Source organism: Leucoraja erinacea, chromosome 5 (assembly GCF_028641065.1).
Source record: "Leucoraja erinacea ecotype New England chromosome 5, Leri_hhj_1, whole genome shotgun sequence".
In the NCBI taxonomy this organism is placed as follows: domain Eukaryota; kingdom Metazoa; phylum Chordata; class Chondrichthyes; order Rajiformes; family Rajidae; genus Leucoraja; species Leucoraja erinaceus.
This window is the reverse complement of record NC_073381.1, coordinates 13,149,628-13,168,688: the sequence shown is the minus strand read 5'-3', so window position 1 is coordinate 13,168,688 and position 19,061 is coordinate 13,149,628. Positions and strand designations below refer to the sequence as shown.

Below are 19,061 nucleotides of genomic sequence, written 5' to 3'. Positions count from 1 at the left end.
GAATGTCTAATGTTACCTCCTCAAAAAGCTCCATCAAATTAGTGAGACGAGATACCTCCCGCATTAACCTATGCTGACTACTCGATTCTATAGCCGTATCTTTCCAAATATACATAAATCTTGACCCTTAAAGAATTCCTGACCTCTGATATACAGCTTACTGGCTTGTAGGTTCCTGGCTTATTCATTTCTAGATAAAGAGACAACAATAGCTATCTTCCAGTCTTCTGGTACAGATGGCCTTGTGACATAAATGTAATGTTTTCAATTTTGATCCCATATTCACTTGCCCAATAGCTCAACTCTTCAAGGAAATCTTTTCTTATTTTAATGTTTTGTGCACATCAACTTAAGCCATTATTCTGTGTTTCCAGTTCATAGAATTGAGTTTCACACTAACATTCTGACCTAATATTAACTGCATTTTTGGCATCGGTACAAATGATAGCTGTATTAGATGTCCTCATATGTAATGCAAGAAACATATCTCCTTCTCACAGCTCAGGCATAATTTACTTCTAGTCTTGCATCCAATTTAAATACTATGATTGTTTCATTTGCTCATAATGGCAGGAGCAAATCTCTTTCATTTGCATGATTTATAACTGTAACATCTACATTAAACTTCCCGGATACATTCTGTTCGGCTGCGTGCCTTTGATTTTGTCCATCCTGCGATTTATTCTACCTTTCACCACATTCTCTGCAAGCATGTCTCAAATGAATGTAATTTCAATTTAGGTCGGTGCGGAATAAACTGTGGTTTGCACAAATTCATCTTTTCTACCCCTTTAGAAAGTGACAGGTAACATTTCCAGCATTGCATAAAGCTTATTTTTTTAATCTATTTTTGCATTAGTTCCAGCTTCCTCCATCAGCCGTTTGGTCTGTCTCACGTCTTTACCTCTAAATATTTGCATTCCTTTATCCATTGTCAGCTCACGTTATGACCGTGGTCTTTCTCACAGAGTTACCCAGTATTTAACAAATTGTACAAAGTAGATTTTTTAAAAAGCATCTGCATCCCTCAAGAACAGTTCTTGTTTAAAGTGACTTGTATATGAAGTGTCTTCCTGATACCCACAAGAATTCTGGTAATGATCTGAAAACTGCAATTAAATGCTTTTTATAAATACTCATCCCCTTTTCTGAGCCCATATAGGCTGATAACCATATAACCATATAACAATTACAGCACGGAAACAGGCCATCTCGGCCCTACAAGTCCATGCCGAACAAATTTTTTTCCCTTAGTCCCACCTGCCTGCACTCGTACCATAACCCTCCATTCCCTTCTCATCCATATGCCTATCCAATTTATTTTTAAATGATACCAACGAACCTGCCCCCACCACTTCCACTGGAAGCTCATTCCACACCGCTACCACTCTCTGAGTAAAGAAGTTCCCCCTCATGTTACCCCTAAACTTCTGTCCCTTAATTCTGAAGTCATGTCCTCTTGTTTGAATCTTCCCTATTCTCAAAGGGAAAAGCTTGTCCACATCAACTCTGTCTATGCCTCTCATCATTTTAAAGACCTCTATCAAGTCCCCCCTTAACCTTCTGCGCTCCAGAGAATAAAGACCTAACTTGTTCAACCTTTCTCTGTAACTTAGCTGCTGAAACCCAGGCAACATTCTAGTAAATCTCCTCTGTACTCTCTCTATTTTGTTGACATCCTTCCTATAATTGGGCGACCCAAAATTGTACACCATACTCCAGATTTGGTCTCACCAATGCCTTGTACAATTTTAACATTACATCCCAGCTTCTATACTCAATGCTCTGATTTATAAAGGCTAGCATACCAAAAGCTTTCTTTACCACCCTATCTATATGAGATTCCACCTTCAAGGAACTATGCACGGTTATACCCAGATCCCTCTGTTCAACTGTATTCTTCAGTTTCCTACCATTTACCACGTACGTCCTATTTTGACTTGTAAAGATGTTTTGGCAGGATGTTTTGCAATGAGTATTCAATCAACCTGGTTTCATTGAAATCACTATAAATGTATCACTATTCCTTTGTTTTTTGTATAAAAATCCAAAAATTTTGGAATGAGATTTTTGAAACATTTACAAAATTATTTAAAATAAAACTGAAACCGAACGCAGAATTGATTATTTTTGGAACAATGGAAGTCAGCCCCGAGCTAACTTCGTCCCAAAAGAGCCTACTTAATTACGGTTTAATAACGGGAAAAAAACTCATACTTAGATTCTGGAAAAACAGCCCCAACACCAACGATAAATATGTGGATTTCAAATATGTCCGAAATGCTACACCTGGAAGATATGAGATTCCTTCTAGCAGGCAAACCAGACCATTTCCAAAAGATTTGGTCTCCATTTATCAACTTACTGCAAGCATAAGGTACAACAGAATTCTGAAAATAAATGGTTTTAGGACCTGGTAAGGTGGGAGTAAAAATATGAAGTTGGTATATCCCTTTTATCTCTTTTTTTACTTTTAATATATCTTTTGTTCTCTTTTTCTCTTTTTCTTTTACTATGGCTTGCTTGCTTAACTCTTTTTCGAGTTTTTCGTTCTAAGGGTCTCTCTTGATCACTCTTTCACACACTTACTATCCTATATACCTCTCTTTAATTTTCTTCTTTATAAAGTTTAAAATATGAAGTGGTACAGGAAATGCATTGTTATTTTCAGCTGATATAATTATAGTGTACACTACTTCCAATAAATAAAATGATTATTAAAAAAAAAAAAAAAAAATGAAAACAGGAAAGTTGATTTGCAAGGAAGTGTTAATCAGCATAGAACATACTAATTTTTGCTATCTAATCATCCAATGCACTCAACCAATTGAAAGTGTTTCCAATCTGTTATTGGGGATATGGGACTTCAGCCTTGTGGCAAAACATGCTTATCTTTTGCCTCCTTCGGTGCAAGTATGAATAATTTGAAGTTTTGATGGATTCAGCGAAGAGAAACTGCTTCCCCCACCTAAAGGTCAGAGACTAGATTGAGGACTTTTGAAAAAATAACAAAATATTTGTGACACATTGTCAATTGCTATCAATATCTGGAATGCATTGTTGGAAAGGCTAATCAGGGCAGATTCAATAGTAATGGGCCTGTCCCACTTTGGCGATTTTTCAGGCGTCTGCCGGCAACTGTCAAGTAGCTGGCAGTCGCCTGAAAAACCGGCAACTGGAACGGCTACTGTCGGAGTGGAACACATACACACACAAACACATCGCAAGGGCGGGACCAGGGCAAGCAGGGGCAGCACTGTCTGAAATTCACACGGTGCAAAGCCAAGGTGATACAGACACAGATGAACAGGAAGGTTGGCGCTGTAATTAAGACAGCCAGCACAGTGTACGGTAAGTCCTTTAAAAGAGGGAGGGAGAGGGCGGAGAAGGGGGGGAGAAACTTAGAAACATAGAAAATAGGTGCAGGAGTAGGCCATTCAGCCCTTCGAGCCAGCACCGCCATTCAATATGATCATGGCTGATCATCCAACTTGGTATCCTGTACCTGCCTTCTCTCCATACCCCCTGATCCCTTTAGCCACAAGGGCCACATCTAACTCCCTCTTAAATATAGCCAATAAACTGGCCTCAACTACTTTCTGTGGCAGAGAATTCCACAGATTCACCACTCTGTGAAAAAAAAAAATGTTCTCATCTCGGTCCTAAAAGATTTCCCCCTTATCCTTAAACTGTGACCCCTTGTTCTGGACTTCCCTAAGATCGGGAACAATCTTCCTGCATCTAGCCTGTCCAACCCTTTAAGAATTTTGTAAGTTTCTATAAAATCCCCCCTCAATCTTCTAAATTCTAGCGAGTACAAGCCGAGTCTATCTTGTCTTTCTTCATATGAAAGTCCTGACATCCCAGGAATCAGTCTGGTGAACCTTCCCTGTACTCCCTCTATGGCAAGAATGTATTTCCTGGTGGGAAGGAGGGAGATGGCATGGAGACAACTGTTAACGAGTCAGATAACATTTAAGGAGCCAGAGATACACAGCTGTGAAGTTCGGCGGACTTTTAACATAACCAGTCGGTTATCCTTGGTTCTGAAAACTACTGCTTACGTTTTATTTCCCCAAAGAGCCAATGAATTTCACCGGTCAGCACCGGCTACAGCCTACCAGAACCTAAGAGAACCTTCGAACGCCTGCCAACCCACTAGGGCCTCCTTACAACCCACCTACGGCTCGAGAATTCTCGCTACTCTCCATGGAGTTTAGTTTCATTCTAGTCACCGCTAATTTTTCAACATGTTGAAAAATCCTCTGCGACATAATGAGGCTGCGACTAGTTCCCAAATTGTGGGAACTCCTCACGACCATGAAGGTGACTCCCCGGCAACCACCCGCGAACATGTGGCGACTGCAAAGTCTCCTGCAGTCGCCTGAAAAGTCTTCTAAGTGGGTCAGGCCCATAACTGTGGTGAGATACTAGGAATCCTGCACTGTCACTTATTCTCTGTATCCTGAAAACCTTTCTATCGAATATGGAACAAACCAGGGATAATGCGAAACGCCCTCCACCTGCATGATAAGTGCAGCTCCAACAATTTGCTGGAAGCCCAAAATCATCCATAACAAGACAATCTTCATTGATTGATTGGTTGATTCCAACTTCGGTCCACAAGTCCAATCCAACAATTGATCATCCATTCACACTCATTCTGTGCAATCTAACGTTTGCATCCACTCCCAACATACTAGTGGGAATTTACAGAGGCTAGTTAACCTACAAACTGCAACCCTTTGGGATGTGGAGGGAACTATAGCACCTGGAGGAATCCTATGCAGCCACAGGGAGAAAATGCAAACTCCACACAGACAGCACCCATCGTCAGGATCAAACCTGGGTTTCTGGCATTGTGAGGCAGTAGCTGTACCAACTTGATTAGAATTCTATCCATCACCTTAAACGTTAATTCCTCCCACCTCCCTAACCTGTCGCATCTATCACCAAGAAATATCATAGCGGCAGATCAGCACCTGCAGATTCCCATCTCTGTCGCACAACATCCTAACTTAGAAATATATCACCAGTCCTTCATCATTGCTGGATCTCAACAACACTGTGGGAGTAGCGTTAATGAAAGGATTGCATCAGTTGAAAATTGCAGCAGCTCCTACTATCTTCCTAAGAAGAATAGGGATGGATACTGAATGCTGGCCATACCAGGGAATGCTGGCCATATCTAGGTATTTTTCACAAATATATTCATTTTCTGGTCGAAAGAAGCTTGGGTTTCTAATTTCTTTTAAAGATGTCACAAGCATAACGGATCTAATAGCCTTTCGGTGTTTGACGATTCTATGATTGCATGATATTTTGCGATAGTCTTGTTTGCTTTTGGCTATCATGTCATTTGGTTCTGCAATCACAATTTTATTTCTGCAGCACTGATTCTCAGACCAAGATTTGAAGTCTCCTTGCCGCCTATTTCAATGTGCATAATTTCTAAGTGGGTAAAATAATAAAGAAGCCGTGTCCAATAAATCTATTGTCTCTGAGGAGGGAAACATATGAATCAGTTTTGGTCTGTAATCCAACCAATTCCATTCCTGAGTTAAAGTGACCTTGCAGAGACCAAAGAATGGGAATGAGATGAGGGTTATACCAAACAATGTGCTACATCAATGTGCAAATTAAGAAATGCCTTGCAAATTGTAAGTCTCCTAAAGTTGGGAGTTAATATATGGCATATCACTCTTTACTTCACATCTTCTGCCCAGGCCCTTCATTATTTGTAAGATGATGTTGGTTTTGCACAATATTAATATTACTAAGGGAAGGCCTCGGACATGAAATGCCAATTATTTCCCTCCCTATAAATGCCACATGATTTGTTGGGAATGTTGCCCATCATGTGGACACCTTTGCTTTGGTTTTGATGTATGCCTGTGTTCATTTGTACAAGATGCATGAATACGAGGTGTGCAGGATTTTCTGATTGATTTGACAATTTTGAACAGTGGAGTTAATTCCTGATCCTATCACACAATGAGTAATATGTGGTGGGGTCACGTTTACTTACAAAATAATCTAATCTTTGAATTGATTTAAACACTTTATGATGCAAATATTTTTTGCACAAGGACACATTTCTCATAGAAAGTGGTAAATTGTTCGAATTCTCTGCTACCAAAAGTGGAAAAAAATACATGTTGAAAGATGGAGGGAGTGAGGACTACGGGGATCTGGCACAGAGATGAAACTGATGCTTCAGGTTGATTCATTGATTTATTGATTGATTGTTTGAAAGAAATAATTTGGAAACGAGCCCTTTGACCCACTGGTGCTGTCAGCATATAGCCTGGGGATGCGTATTAGTTTCACTTTTAGAAATACAGCATGGAAGCAGGCCCTTCAGCCCACCAAGTCCATGCTGACCATCGATCACCTATTGTTCACACTATTTCTATGTTATCCTACTCTCCCTATGCATGACGGGCAAATCACAGAAGCGAATCACCCACACGTCTTTGGGATGTGGGAGGAAACCCACGCGGTCACAGGGTCCCAAGGTCAGACACAAACCTGGGTCTCTGGTGCTGGGAGGTAGCAGCTCTACCAGCAACTGTGCCACCACTTTTATAGGCACTATGCACTATCTGCCAGTGTTGGAATGATTGAATGTTTAAGGAGATGGATGGAGATCTAGCAGATTGTCTTATTCTTGATCATCTGTTCACACACGTTTATATTATTCCACTTTCACATCCACACCTTACACACTAGGGACAATTTATAGAGACCAATTAACCTACATACTCGCTGCGCCACTGTGCCAAATGGTGGGGCATGCTTGAAGAGTCAGATAAACTACTCCTGCTCCTATTTTCTTGTGCTCTTGTGATATAGCAATAGAACCTGTTCCAGTTGTAAATTTCAAAATTAAATTGATATATATATGAGAAGTAAAAAATAATGTCAGGATCATGGAGAGACAACGGGAGAGTGAGCAATAAGGTTATGCTTTCAAGGAGCCAGCACAGCTCGGCTCTTTATATCATTCAATGGTATTCCGCAGAGCATCAGTGAAATATTTTCTTCTCTCTACATGTGATCGTCAACATCAAAAAGATGGCAGTCATCAAGTAAAATGACAGGTGCCTTTAAATTATTCTGTTGTTGTCATTTTTTTTAAAGCTGGAGACAGCTGAGAAGCGAGAGAAGATAAAAGCATATTGTTGATGGTGTCTGCCACTGGAGATTCACTAAAATATAGCACATTTAAAATCAATTGAGGACCATTGCCAGCCATTTTACCCAGCTGAATTTTTCCGAGTCACTATGTGCCTCATTCACATACATGGAAGACAGAACGTAAAATATAGAACAGTACAGCACAGGAACTTTATGTTTGTGACAAACATGATGCTGAGTTAAAATAATCTCCTCTGCTTCCACGTGATATTTGGTGGTTTTCTCTGCAATATCAATACTGCATATTTAATTTATAAACATTAGTTTTTCATTTATTGCCAAAAGACATTTTTTTTAAAAGAAATGTAACTATTCATGTGATCCTTTTAATTAGAAATGCCTGCATTAATACTTCATTCAGCTTGAGCATGTATAAATTGCACGATTGAATTTAAATGCAAGATGGCGATTTTTGCAGCACTCAAGATTATTACACCAATTTGGCAGAGGTACAGTATCTAATAAGGGCCACTTCACAGCATCTGTTGCATAGCTCTGCAAAATACTCCTGTCAAGTAAGTAAGTAAGTATGTTTATTGGCCAAGTATTCACATACAAGGAATTTGTCTTGGTGCTCCGCCCACAAGTAACATGACATACAGTGACAGTTACAAATGACTCAGAAAACACTAAACATTAATAATAATAAGACATTAATGATAAAACACCATTGATCAAGCACGTGAACCAACAAAATACCAGATCAAAGGGAGGCTACCGATTATTGGTTGTTGAGTTGAACAACTACTCGTGGATAAAAACTGTTTTTATGTCTGGCTGTGGCAGCTTTGACAATCCGGAGTCGCCTTCCAGAGGGAAGTGATTCAAAGAGTTTGTGGCCAGGGTGAGAGGGGTCAGAGATGATCCTGACCCTTGCAGTGTACAGTTGTTCATCAATGGAGGGAAGGTTGCAGCCAATAATCTTCTCTGCTGATCGGACGATTTGTTGCAGCCTCTAGGTGTTGTGCTTGGTGGCTGAGTCAAACCAGACCATGATGGAGAAGGTGAGAACAGACTCTATGATGACCGTGTAGAATTGGACCATCCTTGTCTGTGGCATAGAAACCTAGAAAATAGGTGCAGGAGGAGGCCATTCGGTCCTTTGAGCCAGCACATGGCTGATCTCATTGTGACTGATTGTGCTTCCTCACCTGCCGCAGGAAGTACATCCTCTGTTGTGCCTTTTTGATGTGGAGTCGATGGTAGCCCCCCACTTAAGGTCCTTGGAGATGATGGTTCCCAGGAACTTAACGGACTCCACCGATGTGACTGTGGTGTTGTTGATGGTGAGTGGGGTGAGGGGAGGGGGAGCTTTCCTAAAGTCTACAATCAATTCCATTGTCTTAAGAGCATTGAGCTCTAGGTTGTTACTATGGCACCAGGACACCAGCAGTGAACTTTCCTGTCTGTAGGCAGATTCATTCCCATCCTGGATCAGTCCAATCAGGGTTGTGTCGTCCGCAAACTATCGATTAATTTATTCTTTGAGATCTTACCATAGAGTATGATTCCACCATTCTTGCAGACAGTACTGTATAAATCACAAATGCCTGTATTTCAGAACAGCAAAGTTTCCTCATCACCATTTTCCCACAAGTACAAGGAGACTTCTTCTCCTGTTCTCTCTTTCAAATCAAACTATGATTTTAAAAACCTCAGCGAGTAACCTTTTAACTGCTCTAGGTTTTCAGCCGTGGTATGATTACAGTGCATTACATAATCTTGTTTGACTTTCTCAAACAATAAATGAACAATCCTTTCGATATGACCCTTAAACCAAGGTCCCAGGGGAACATAAACAAGATCATTATTTTTGAAGAAGAATGTTATTTTGCATTTGGAAACTTGCTTTGTGCAACATGGCTCTAGTGTTTCTTAAAACACAGCAGTGCCCACAGTTCAAAAATAACTTACTGACTGTCAGATACTTGAGTATTGAGGTGAAGTAGAGAACACTATACTACATAGAAACATAGAAAATAGGTGCAGGAGTAGGCCATTCGACCCTTCGAGCCTGCACCGCCATTCAATATGATCGTGGCTGATCATCCAACTCAGTATCCTGTACCTGCTTTCTCTCCGTACCCCCTGATCCCTTTAGCCACAAGGGCCACATCTAACTCCCTCTTAAATATAGTCAATGAATTGGCCTCAACTACATTCTGTGGCAGAGAATTCCACAGATTCACCACTCTCTGTGTAAAAAATGTTTTTTTCATCTCAGTCCTAAAAGATTTCCCCTTTAACCTTAAAATGTGAACCCTTGTTCTGGACTTCTCCAACATCGGGAACAATCTTCCTGCATCTAGCCTGTCCAACCCCTTAAGAATTTTTTAAGTTTCTATAAGATTCCCCCCTCAATCTTCTAAATTGTAATGGGTACAAGCCAAGTCTATCCAATCTTTCTTCATATTAAAGTCCTGACATCCCAGGAATCAGTCTGGTGAACCTTCCCTGTACTCCCTCTATGGCAAGAATGCCCTTCCTCAGATTAGGAGACCAAAACTGTACGCAATACTCCAGGTGTGGTCTCACCAAGACTCTGTACAACTGCAGTAGAACCTCCCTGCTCCTATACTCAAATCCTTTTGCTATGAATGCTAACATACCATTTGCTTTCTTCACTGCCTGCTGCACCTGCATGCCTACATTCAATGACTGGTGTACCATGACACCCAGGTCTCGTTGCATCTCCCCTTTTCCTAATCGGCCACCATTCAGGTAATACCATTCAGGTACTCTCCCCTTGGATGTGTGATTCTTTGCCCTTAAGTCTCTTTTGGAAGATTATGTTTTCATTTAATTTACTAAGATATTACTATCATTGAAAATCTTCAGTCTAATACTGATTCTAGCCTCATTTGCCATTTCACAAATAGACTTATTTCCTCCAACGCACTGCACTATTCCCTGAGATACATGCTCAAGTAAACATTCAACTACCATTCAAACGGAAAATCTAATTCTCAGATTCCAGTGGGATTAATTTTTCTCTCACTAAATATACAGGCAGTATTCAACACCATTTATCATTTAAGTCATACACGGCATAGCCAATTTACTTTAAGCAGGATGGAATGCCACAACGACCACTTTTTATTTTTTTTTTAGTTACACAGCTAATTATGAATTTAATTCTTAAAGGAGAACGAATTACTGAAATCTAAAATTTCAAATTAAAGATTGAATGCATGATAAGTTGATGTGATTCAAGTTCATGTCCATTAGTCCAGCAAACACATGGTAAGAATACCAATACTAGGAAGCAATCACCAACAGCAACATGTAGAAAGTCAGTTCATATAAAACGATCTTTAAATTGTGGTATGCATAGATTAAGGAATAGTGGTTGTTGAAATTGATATTAATTGAAATTGTGGGAATTGTTTAATGATGTTCTTGGACATCTGTTAGTTACAGCAGGAAAAATATTTACTTTAGACCACAAATTCATGCCGTTTCTGTATTTGTGGTGATCTTTTTTTCAAGGTTGAATGTTGAATTTTTATTTCATGGGCAGCTCAATATTCCAACTTAGTCCTCCCTTCTACTAATATTCCATGGCTTTTTCCATGGCAGTTTCCTCTCTTCCAAGATTCAAGATTCACCTATCATTTTGATTATTTTTAAATGACATTTAACAAAGTGAGGCAAATTATTTGGTCCCCTCTACTCCGGGACAAAACAAACTCCTGCTTCAAGTGCCTGTGCTCTTCCTGAAAATGGATTTCTCGGAGAAGTACAAATCCAATGCTGTGTTTAGTCGCAGGTGTGGGTGAGGTGATAAAATGAGAGGAAGTGGAATTTACCTGTGAAAGAAGCACAGGATGATTTTTGGTAACCCTTGCTGTATTTTGTCCTGTCTTCATTTCATTCAACCATAGCCCCAAGCTTCGAGAGTCATAGTGTCCAACTGTATGTAGACGAGCTCTTCAGCCTAACACCGGAGATTAGAGGGGCTATATTTTGGTCCGATCAACCCACGCCAAGCATCCCCCCCACTCCCCATTTTTCCCTACAACTGTAGGAGGCTCAACACCAGGCAGGTGTTGTGCCCCCTATGCATGCGCAGATTGTTCTCTCCGTAAAAATAAAAAAAATAAATAAGTACCAATTCAATTTGCCCTAGGCTTCCAAATCTCCTTCATTTCTTAATTACTGAATGGGTGGGGGATGGAGGATGAAGGCAGGTGGAGAGATGGTGGGGAAAACGGGAGCACACCGAGAAAAGTTGAATTAGTTGTCATCTTATTGAATGACGATACTAATTCATGGGGGCAAGTGGAGGAAGGATTCCTTTCATAGCATGTGGAGAGGTTGTGCCAGCGGTTAAAGATGCAGGGAGGGCAGGAGTGTTAAGAAGGAGGGGGTCAGAGATCATGTCAGTAACTCACTCACTGCTGCCACAGTGCTCCGTGCACGAACAGCAGAACTGGCCGCCACTTCCGGGGAGGGAAGTCAAGTCAAGTCAAGTCAAGTGAGTTTATTGTCACGTGTCCCTGTATAGAACAATGAAATTCTTGCTTTGCTTAAGCACACAGAAAATAGTAGGCATTTACTACAAAACAGATAAATGTGTCCATATACCCTGATCTAAATATATACACACATGAATAAATAAACTGGTAAAGTGCAAATAACAGAAAGTGGTTATTAATATTCAGAGTTTTGTCCGAGCCAGGTTTAATAACCTGATGGCTGTGGGGAAGTAGCTATTCCTGAACCTGGTCGTTGCAGTCTAGCAGGGAGATGAGTGTGTGGCCAGGATGGTGTGGGTCTTTGATGATACTGCCAGCCTTTTTGAGGCAGCGACTGTGATAAATCCCATCGATGGAAGGAAGGTCAGAGCCGATGATGGACTGGGCAGTGTTTACTACTTTTTGTAGTCTTTTCCTCTCCCGGGCGCTCAAATTGCCGAACCAAGCCACGATGCAACCGGTCAGCATGCTCTCTACTGTGCACCTGTAGAAGTTATAGAGAGTCTTCCTTGACAAACCAACTCTCCGTAATCTTGACCGTTTCAACCTTCGACCCGTTGATATAAATGGGGCTGTGGGTCCCCCTCCTACTTCCAAAGTCCACAATCAGTTCCTTGGTTTTGCTGGTGTTGAGGGCCAGGTTATTGCGCTGGCACCATATGGACAGTTGCTCGATCTCTCTTCTATATTCTGACTCATCCCCATCAGTGGTGTCATCAGCGAACTTGATGATGGAGTTCGCACTGTGGTTCGCTATGCAGTCATGGGTATAGAGCGAGTACAGCAGGGGGCTGAGCACGCAGCCTTAAGGTGCTCCCGTGCTGATTGTTATCGAGGCTGACACATTTCCACCAATACGAACAGACTGTCGTCTGTGGATGAGGAAGTCGAGGATCCAGTTGCAGAGGGATGCGCAGAGACCCAGTTCTGCAAGTTTGCTAACCAGTTTGGAGGGGATGATTGTGTTAAATGCCAAGCTATAATCAATGAATAACAGCCTGACATATGAGTTTTTGTTGTCCAAGTGGTCCAGTGTGGAGTGGAGGGCCAGCAAGATCGCATCCACCGTTGATCTGTTGTGGCGGTAAGCGAACTGCAGTGGGTCCAGGTTTTTGTCGAGGTAGGAGGTGATTTGCTCCGTGATCAGCTTCTCAAAGCACTTCATCACCACCGGCGTTAGTGCCACTGGTCGATAGTCATTGAGGCACGTCACCTTACTCTTCTTGGGCACCGGTATAATTGATGCCCTTTTAAAGCAGGTGGGGACCTCAGACCTCAGAAGTGAGAGGTTGAAAATGTCCGTAAAAACTCCCGCCAGTTGGTCCGCACAGGTTTTTAGAACACGACCGGGTATACCATCAGGACCAGGTGCTTTTCAGGGGTTCACCCCTCTGAAGGATTTCCTGACGTCGGCCTCTGTGACTGAGACTGAAATGCCATCACAGCGAATGGGGGATCGGGAAGGCACATCAGTATTCTCCCTGTCAAAGCAGCTCGGGTGACTGCGAGCAGCCGCTGGGACCCGACTGCAGAACCAGCTGCCACTTCAGCGCCTTCTGCCGGCCCGCTTACCTTTGGCAGTGCTCTCCGACTGTGAACATCTCTCACCTGCGCTCGCCGGCTTCGCTCATGTCAGCCGCTACCTACAATTCCTTAAATTCCGACTGCCGAATAACCTTAATTGGTCCCTTGAGCGCGCTGTCGGAATTTAAGGATTTGTGGGAAGCAGATGACATGAGTGAGGCCAGCAAGCGGCAGGAGAGAGGTGTTCAGACGGAGAGCACTGCCAGAGGTGTGCGGGGACCGGCAGAAGGGGCTGTTCGGTCCCGGCGGCCACTCGCAGCCACCCCAGATACTTCTCACCCCGGCCACAATGCGGTGGCTCTGTGCCTGGAGCATCGCAAGTGGGTTACTGGCCCCGATCCCCTCCTTCACAATGCTCCTGCCCTCCCCACAACTTTACCCCAGGCCAGACTACTCAAACGCTGCGTAAGGAGCTGTCCCCCCACCCCGGGATATACGGTATTTAAAAACATATAGCACCAAGAAATGTACTTACCACGTTATTGGTACACAAACTCCATTCTTCTCTCTTTGTTTCCGAAGATACTCTTAAAATAATGACATCCATATTTGAAAAACCCGCCAAAAAACTTGCACCGCACATGCGCAATAGGCTGCTGCGCATGCACAGTACTGCAAAGGCAGAATTTCAGCTATCTTCAGCCCCGCTTGTCATTGACGGCTTGAAGCAGCGCTGATGGCACGTGGGCTGCACAGACTTTCGCGTGTTGCAAGTGCTGCGGTTGAAAGGCACGGAGAATTATGCCTACCTAAGAGATCAATCTATCAGATATGTATAATTCTCCCATGCCTTTACTATTTATATTTAATAATTACCATTTCATAATTTTATTCAGGGTAGGCAGTGTCTACCTTGCCTACCCTGAAGGCACGTGCCTGCTCAACGCCTACCCCTTCAGCTCCTCCCTCACACCCATCCAGGACCTAAACAGCCCTTCCAGATGAGACAATGATTCACCTGCACCTCTCCAACAGAGTGTATTGTATCCAGTGCTCTCGAAATGGACTCCACGACATTGGTCAGAGTAAATGCCGACCGTGCAATTGTATGTGAAAAATGAACATCCCCGTCTTATTTCTAGGTTCTACCCATGTAGCATCATTGAACGATCCCGCAAGAATATCTTCTCCGAGTGCCTCCGTAATGTCCTCCCTAATCAAAAATTCAATTCCCCATCTTCTCTTACCTTGGCCTGAGTACACGAACGCTTACATTTATTGAAATCTTACCCTTGTTTTCAAAACACTCCAAGATCTTTATCACTACTTTCCCAAATCACCTCCAAACCTATGCAATCTCTCCTCACGTATAGGTAGGTCTAGCGAAGATGGTTGGCATGGACCAGTTGGACCAAAGGGTCTGTTTTCATGCTGTATGACTCTATGGCACTATGACTAATTCTGTTTTCTTGACGACGGATGCCGAACCAAAACATCACCTATCCATGTTCTCCAGAGATGCTGCCTGACCTGCTGAGCTACTCCAGCACTGTGTTGTTTCTTGTTCAATCCTGAGATTTAGTACTGGTGCCATCCATTACTTGAACTGAAAGCTCTGGATTTTGTTCCCAATTCTTTCTGCATCTTCAACCCCTTTAAGACACAGTTTAGCACTTAAGTATATGGACAGAACTTTAATTGATTACGTAACCTGCCTGGTTGTCAGTATTAATCTAGATAATATTCTCATGGAATACTTTGGGATACTTTACGGCATAGGATGCACTATATAAATTACACTTGTAATTGATGTTCTTTTATTCAAAATATATATAAAGATATAGATATAGATATATATATATATTAAACTGGCACAATGTATTTTACTGGCATAAAAATAACATAAAGCATTGTAACTTTCTACTTCCATGGGTGAACACTAAACTTCTTCAGCAATTCTAGTTTACTGGCATGATAAGATTGCTGATATTGGAAATGCGGCTGCAATTTTCTCTCCTCATCTCCTGGTCTTTACCTTCAATTCCACCAGGGCACACACAGCTGAAAGAGTTGAGAAGATCAGTGCAAGTGCCATTGTTCTGACAGGGGTCACTTAAACATTCATCCACCTCAATCTCACAGTTATTGCCTGGAAAGAAGCAAAAGGTTCACATCATTAGATCTTTTCCAATGGTGACTCACCAGCACAAGTGTCAACAAGACGTGCAAATAATTACATTGGATTATATACAGAAGCTTTGCCCTTGCAGGTCAGAAGAAACGTTAAAATCTGCCTGCAAATGGCCTTAAAAGGAATGGACCAATTTTGTATTGATAATTGCTTAGCAAATAGACATGTTCCCGGAAACTTTGCAAAGTAATCTTGGTGCACCATTGGCCTCACAGGAAGCATGCCAGTAATGCGAGAGAGTCTGGGTTTACAGCTCCCTATAAATGTTTAAAAAGTGTAGTACGGATCAAACCTACCGACAAAGCCTGGCGCACAGTAACAGGCAAACAAATTCAAGCCAGTCTCACAGAGGCTGAGGGCACGGCAAGAATCTGCCTTGCAATCATCACCCCTCATTTCTTCACAGAAACCTCCTTCTAATCCTGTTGAAAGAGCAAAAAAATAAGAATTTGCAGCAAAACATTCAGGAATTAACATGTTAAAATCTTCGGTTAACAGAATCGTTCAACTGGATAAATCTAAGCTAACGTAAATATTGAGATAGTCATGAATAAATTGAATATTCACCCGACTGGCAAGAATGTGGTTCACATAGATTTATCGCAACTGGCTCGGATGCAATTAAGGGGAGCATGTGAAGGCGACTGTGAGGCGGAAAAGAGTATAAGAATCTACTGTCCGTTTGATATTGAGGGAGTAAGGTCATGCGGAGCATGAATCCTATCATGGGATAAATGGTTTAAATGACCTCTCTGTTATATACTATAATCATTTTGTAACCCTACACTTTATTTTACAATTTTCTTTCAGCTTAAAAGACCGAACTTTGCAGACCCACAAACATATATTTTCCAAAGGCTTGCCCCACCACTTTAAAGATTCTATTCAATCTGATGAAACAAAAGTGGAACATTTTCCTAAGAATCATACTTACCATGAAGGCAATGACATCTAAATTCTATGTGCTCGTCTTCACATTGTGAGTTGTTCTGACACAAGCCTACCACACAGAGATTTACTGGAGTTGTACAGATCTCTCCCATATATCCTTGGTGGCAAATGCATCGAAAACCATTCATCAGATCTTCGCAGTAGATGGTGTTTGAAGGGTCACATGGATTTGACAGACATTCATTTATTTCCACTGAGCAGTCACTACTTTCAAAACCTGTCAAAACACCCAATGTTTAATTAATTTCACCAATAAATAGAGTACTTACACAGCTTTTTGCATGCAGCCAAATAAGGATTAAAAAAAAAAAAAGATGGTGTGTTTCAGGATTTTAACCCAGTTCAAATTGGTAACATAGAATAGTACAGCACAGGCACAGGCACTTCAGCCCACAATGTCTGCACTGAACATAATACCAAGTTACTCTAATCTCCTCTGCCTGCACATATCATCCATTCATTCCTTGCATATGCAGGCGGTTATCCAAAAGCATCTTAACTGCCACTATCGTATCTGTCTCTACCACCACCCCTGACACCACGTTCCAGGAATCCATTGCTCTCTGTTAAAAAAAAAAATCCCCAAACATCTTGTTTAAACTTTTCCCCTTGCACCTTAAAGCTATGCCCTCTCATCTTAAACACTTCTGCCCTGAAAAAAAGGTTCTGACTTTTCCACCCTGAGAAAAAGGTTCTTACCCTATGGATGCCTCTCATAATTTAATATTCATCTATCAGGTCTCCCCTCAGCCACCGAAGCACCAGAAAAAAACAATCCAAGTTTGTCCAACCTCTCCAAATTGATAATAATTTCTAATGCCAGCATTATTCTGGTAAATCTCTTCTGCACCATCTCCAAAGCCTCCATATATCCTTCCTGCAATGGAGTGATCAGAACTGCACACAATACTCCAACTATTTCAACAATGCTCCATATACTCCGGTCAACATAATACATGGCTTGGAAGGGAATTTAGTCATTGTGGAGTTCACATGTGCCCGTCTTGGTGGGAAAAGTTTTAAGATTGCAAAGTGCTGCAGAACATAATTGTATGTGTATCCGAAATGGGCAATTCAACTTCCTTCTATGCTTTCCACAACTCTGAAAACCAATATGATGCAGACAAACTGACATTAGAGAGGAACTCATGCAGACAAACCAGGAACCATTGGAACGTTCGTGCTCTGCTGCAGGACCTCGCTGAAACCACTGTACTTCCTTATCTGGCCTTAACTTCAAGTATCGAGGCTCATCACAAATAGAAGTGCAGCAGAAGCTCTTCTCTATAATTTAAGAACAGTTTTCACACCTACTGTTCACATGCATTCAGAGTTGAGCTGTACAGTTTCCAAGTACCTCCATGACGGGGTAGAAATGAATGCAAGTGGTTTTATTTTTACAATGGGCTCGTAATAAATTTATTTCTTTATTATCTCACAGAGGCATTGGTCCATTTATTCAAATGGTTCATAGCCTCTGTTAAAATAGCAGAAACGGGAGTTTAGCATGAGCATGGTCCTGTGGGATTCACAACATGTTACTGACAAATTTATTTCAACAGGGATGTGAATGACTGAGTTGAAATCTATTTAATCGGGAAATGGCTTATCAAACGAGTACACGCAGCACAAATCCGGTAACAATTCAAACACAATGAATATTTATATACCACATAAAAATGTGAAACTATTTTGTGTGCATTCATCCAGAATTCATGCACATTATTTCCCATTTGCACTACAAGCCCTCCATACCATCGTCTAATAATAGGCAGCAATTTCAGTCTACACAATAGTATGCTGATTAACAACTTGACAAATAAAATCAAGTTGGATGTATGTTTATTCAGCATAGGATAATAGGTAATAACAAATGTTCCGTATTATTTAACATATTTTCAGCACTGGGAATCATTAGTAGGACAATATTTAAAGGCTAATACACATTATCCTTGAGGTCTAGATGGTGAGCAGTCTACTGATATTGCCAACAATCTATCGTGAACCAATCATATCCCAAGAAAGCATACCAACAAGGAGACTGCAGAAAATTGGCATGTCTCCAAAGAACTCTTACAAACCACTACACATATGGACAATAGAAAGCTCTGCTTAAAGACCACGAGAAATTGCAGAGAGCTGTGGATGTAACCTGTACCATCACACATACCAGACTCTCCACCATTGACTCCATCTACACATCACGCTGCCTCAGAAAAGCAGCCAACATTATCAAAAACTTGTGCCAACCCACTCCCATCAGGCAGAGGTTACAGAACCTTGAAAACGCATAATACCAGACGCAGAAACAGCTTCTTCCCCTCTGTTATCAGCATTCTGAATGGTCTTTCCAGAAGCGATGGCACAGGCCTGATTCTACAACCTACCACACTGTACACATTGGGCTTTATCTTTGGACATATTATGCCATAATGCTGAGATATTACATTCTGCACTCTGGTATCAGTTCTCTTCAATCTAACTTTTGTATTTTATTTGGCTCGTAAGTCAGGAGTTTTTCATTCCCTAACCAAATGCTGCCTGAGTATCTCCAGCACTTTGTAATTTACTCATGAATCCCTATCGGGATCGGCAGTCCCTTGTGCGTAGTGAGGATCAAAATTTACCGGACACCTTACTACAAGGATAAGGTGAAACAGTCCTTTAAAAAAAATGATGTCATGATCTGGTAACGGGGGATGAAAAATACGTAGTTG

General features: G+C 41.5%; 1 protein-coding gene across 1 annotated transcript in view; it reads right to left on the bottom strand.

Moving 5' to 3' along the window:
- Window positions 1-16,700, bottom strand: part of LOC129696931 (protein eyes shut homolog) — a 36,085-nt gene extending 19,385 nt beyond the window's left edge. The window contains exons 1-3 of the mRNA XM_055635042.1: window positions 16,328-16,700; window positions 15,690-15,815; window positions 15,238-15,351 (exon numbers count right to left, since the gene is read on the bottom strand). Coding sequence (XP_055491017.1) covers window positions 15,238-15,351; window positions 15,690-15,815; window positions 16,328-16,472 — 385 coding nt within the window. The 5' untranslated portion in view covers window positions 16,473-16,700. The remainder of the gene's footprint in view (window positions 1-15,237; window positions 15,352-15,689; window positions 15,816-16,327) is intronic.
- Window positions 16,701-19,061: the final 2,361 nt, after the last annotated feature.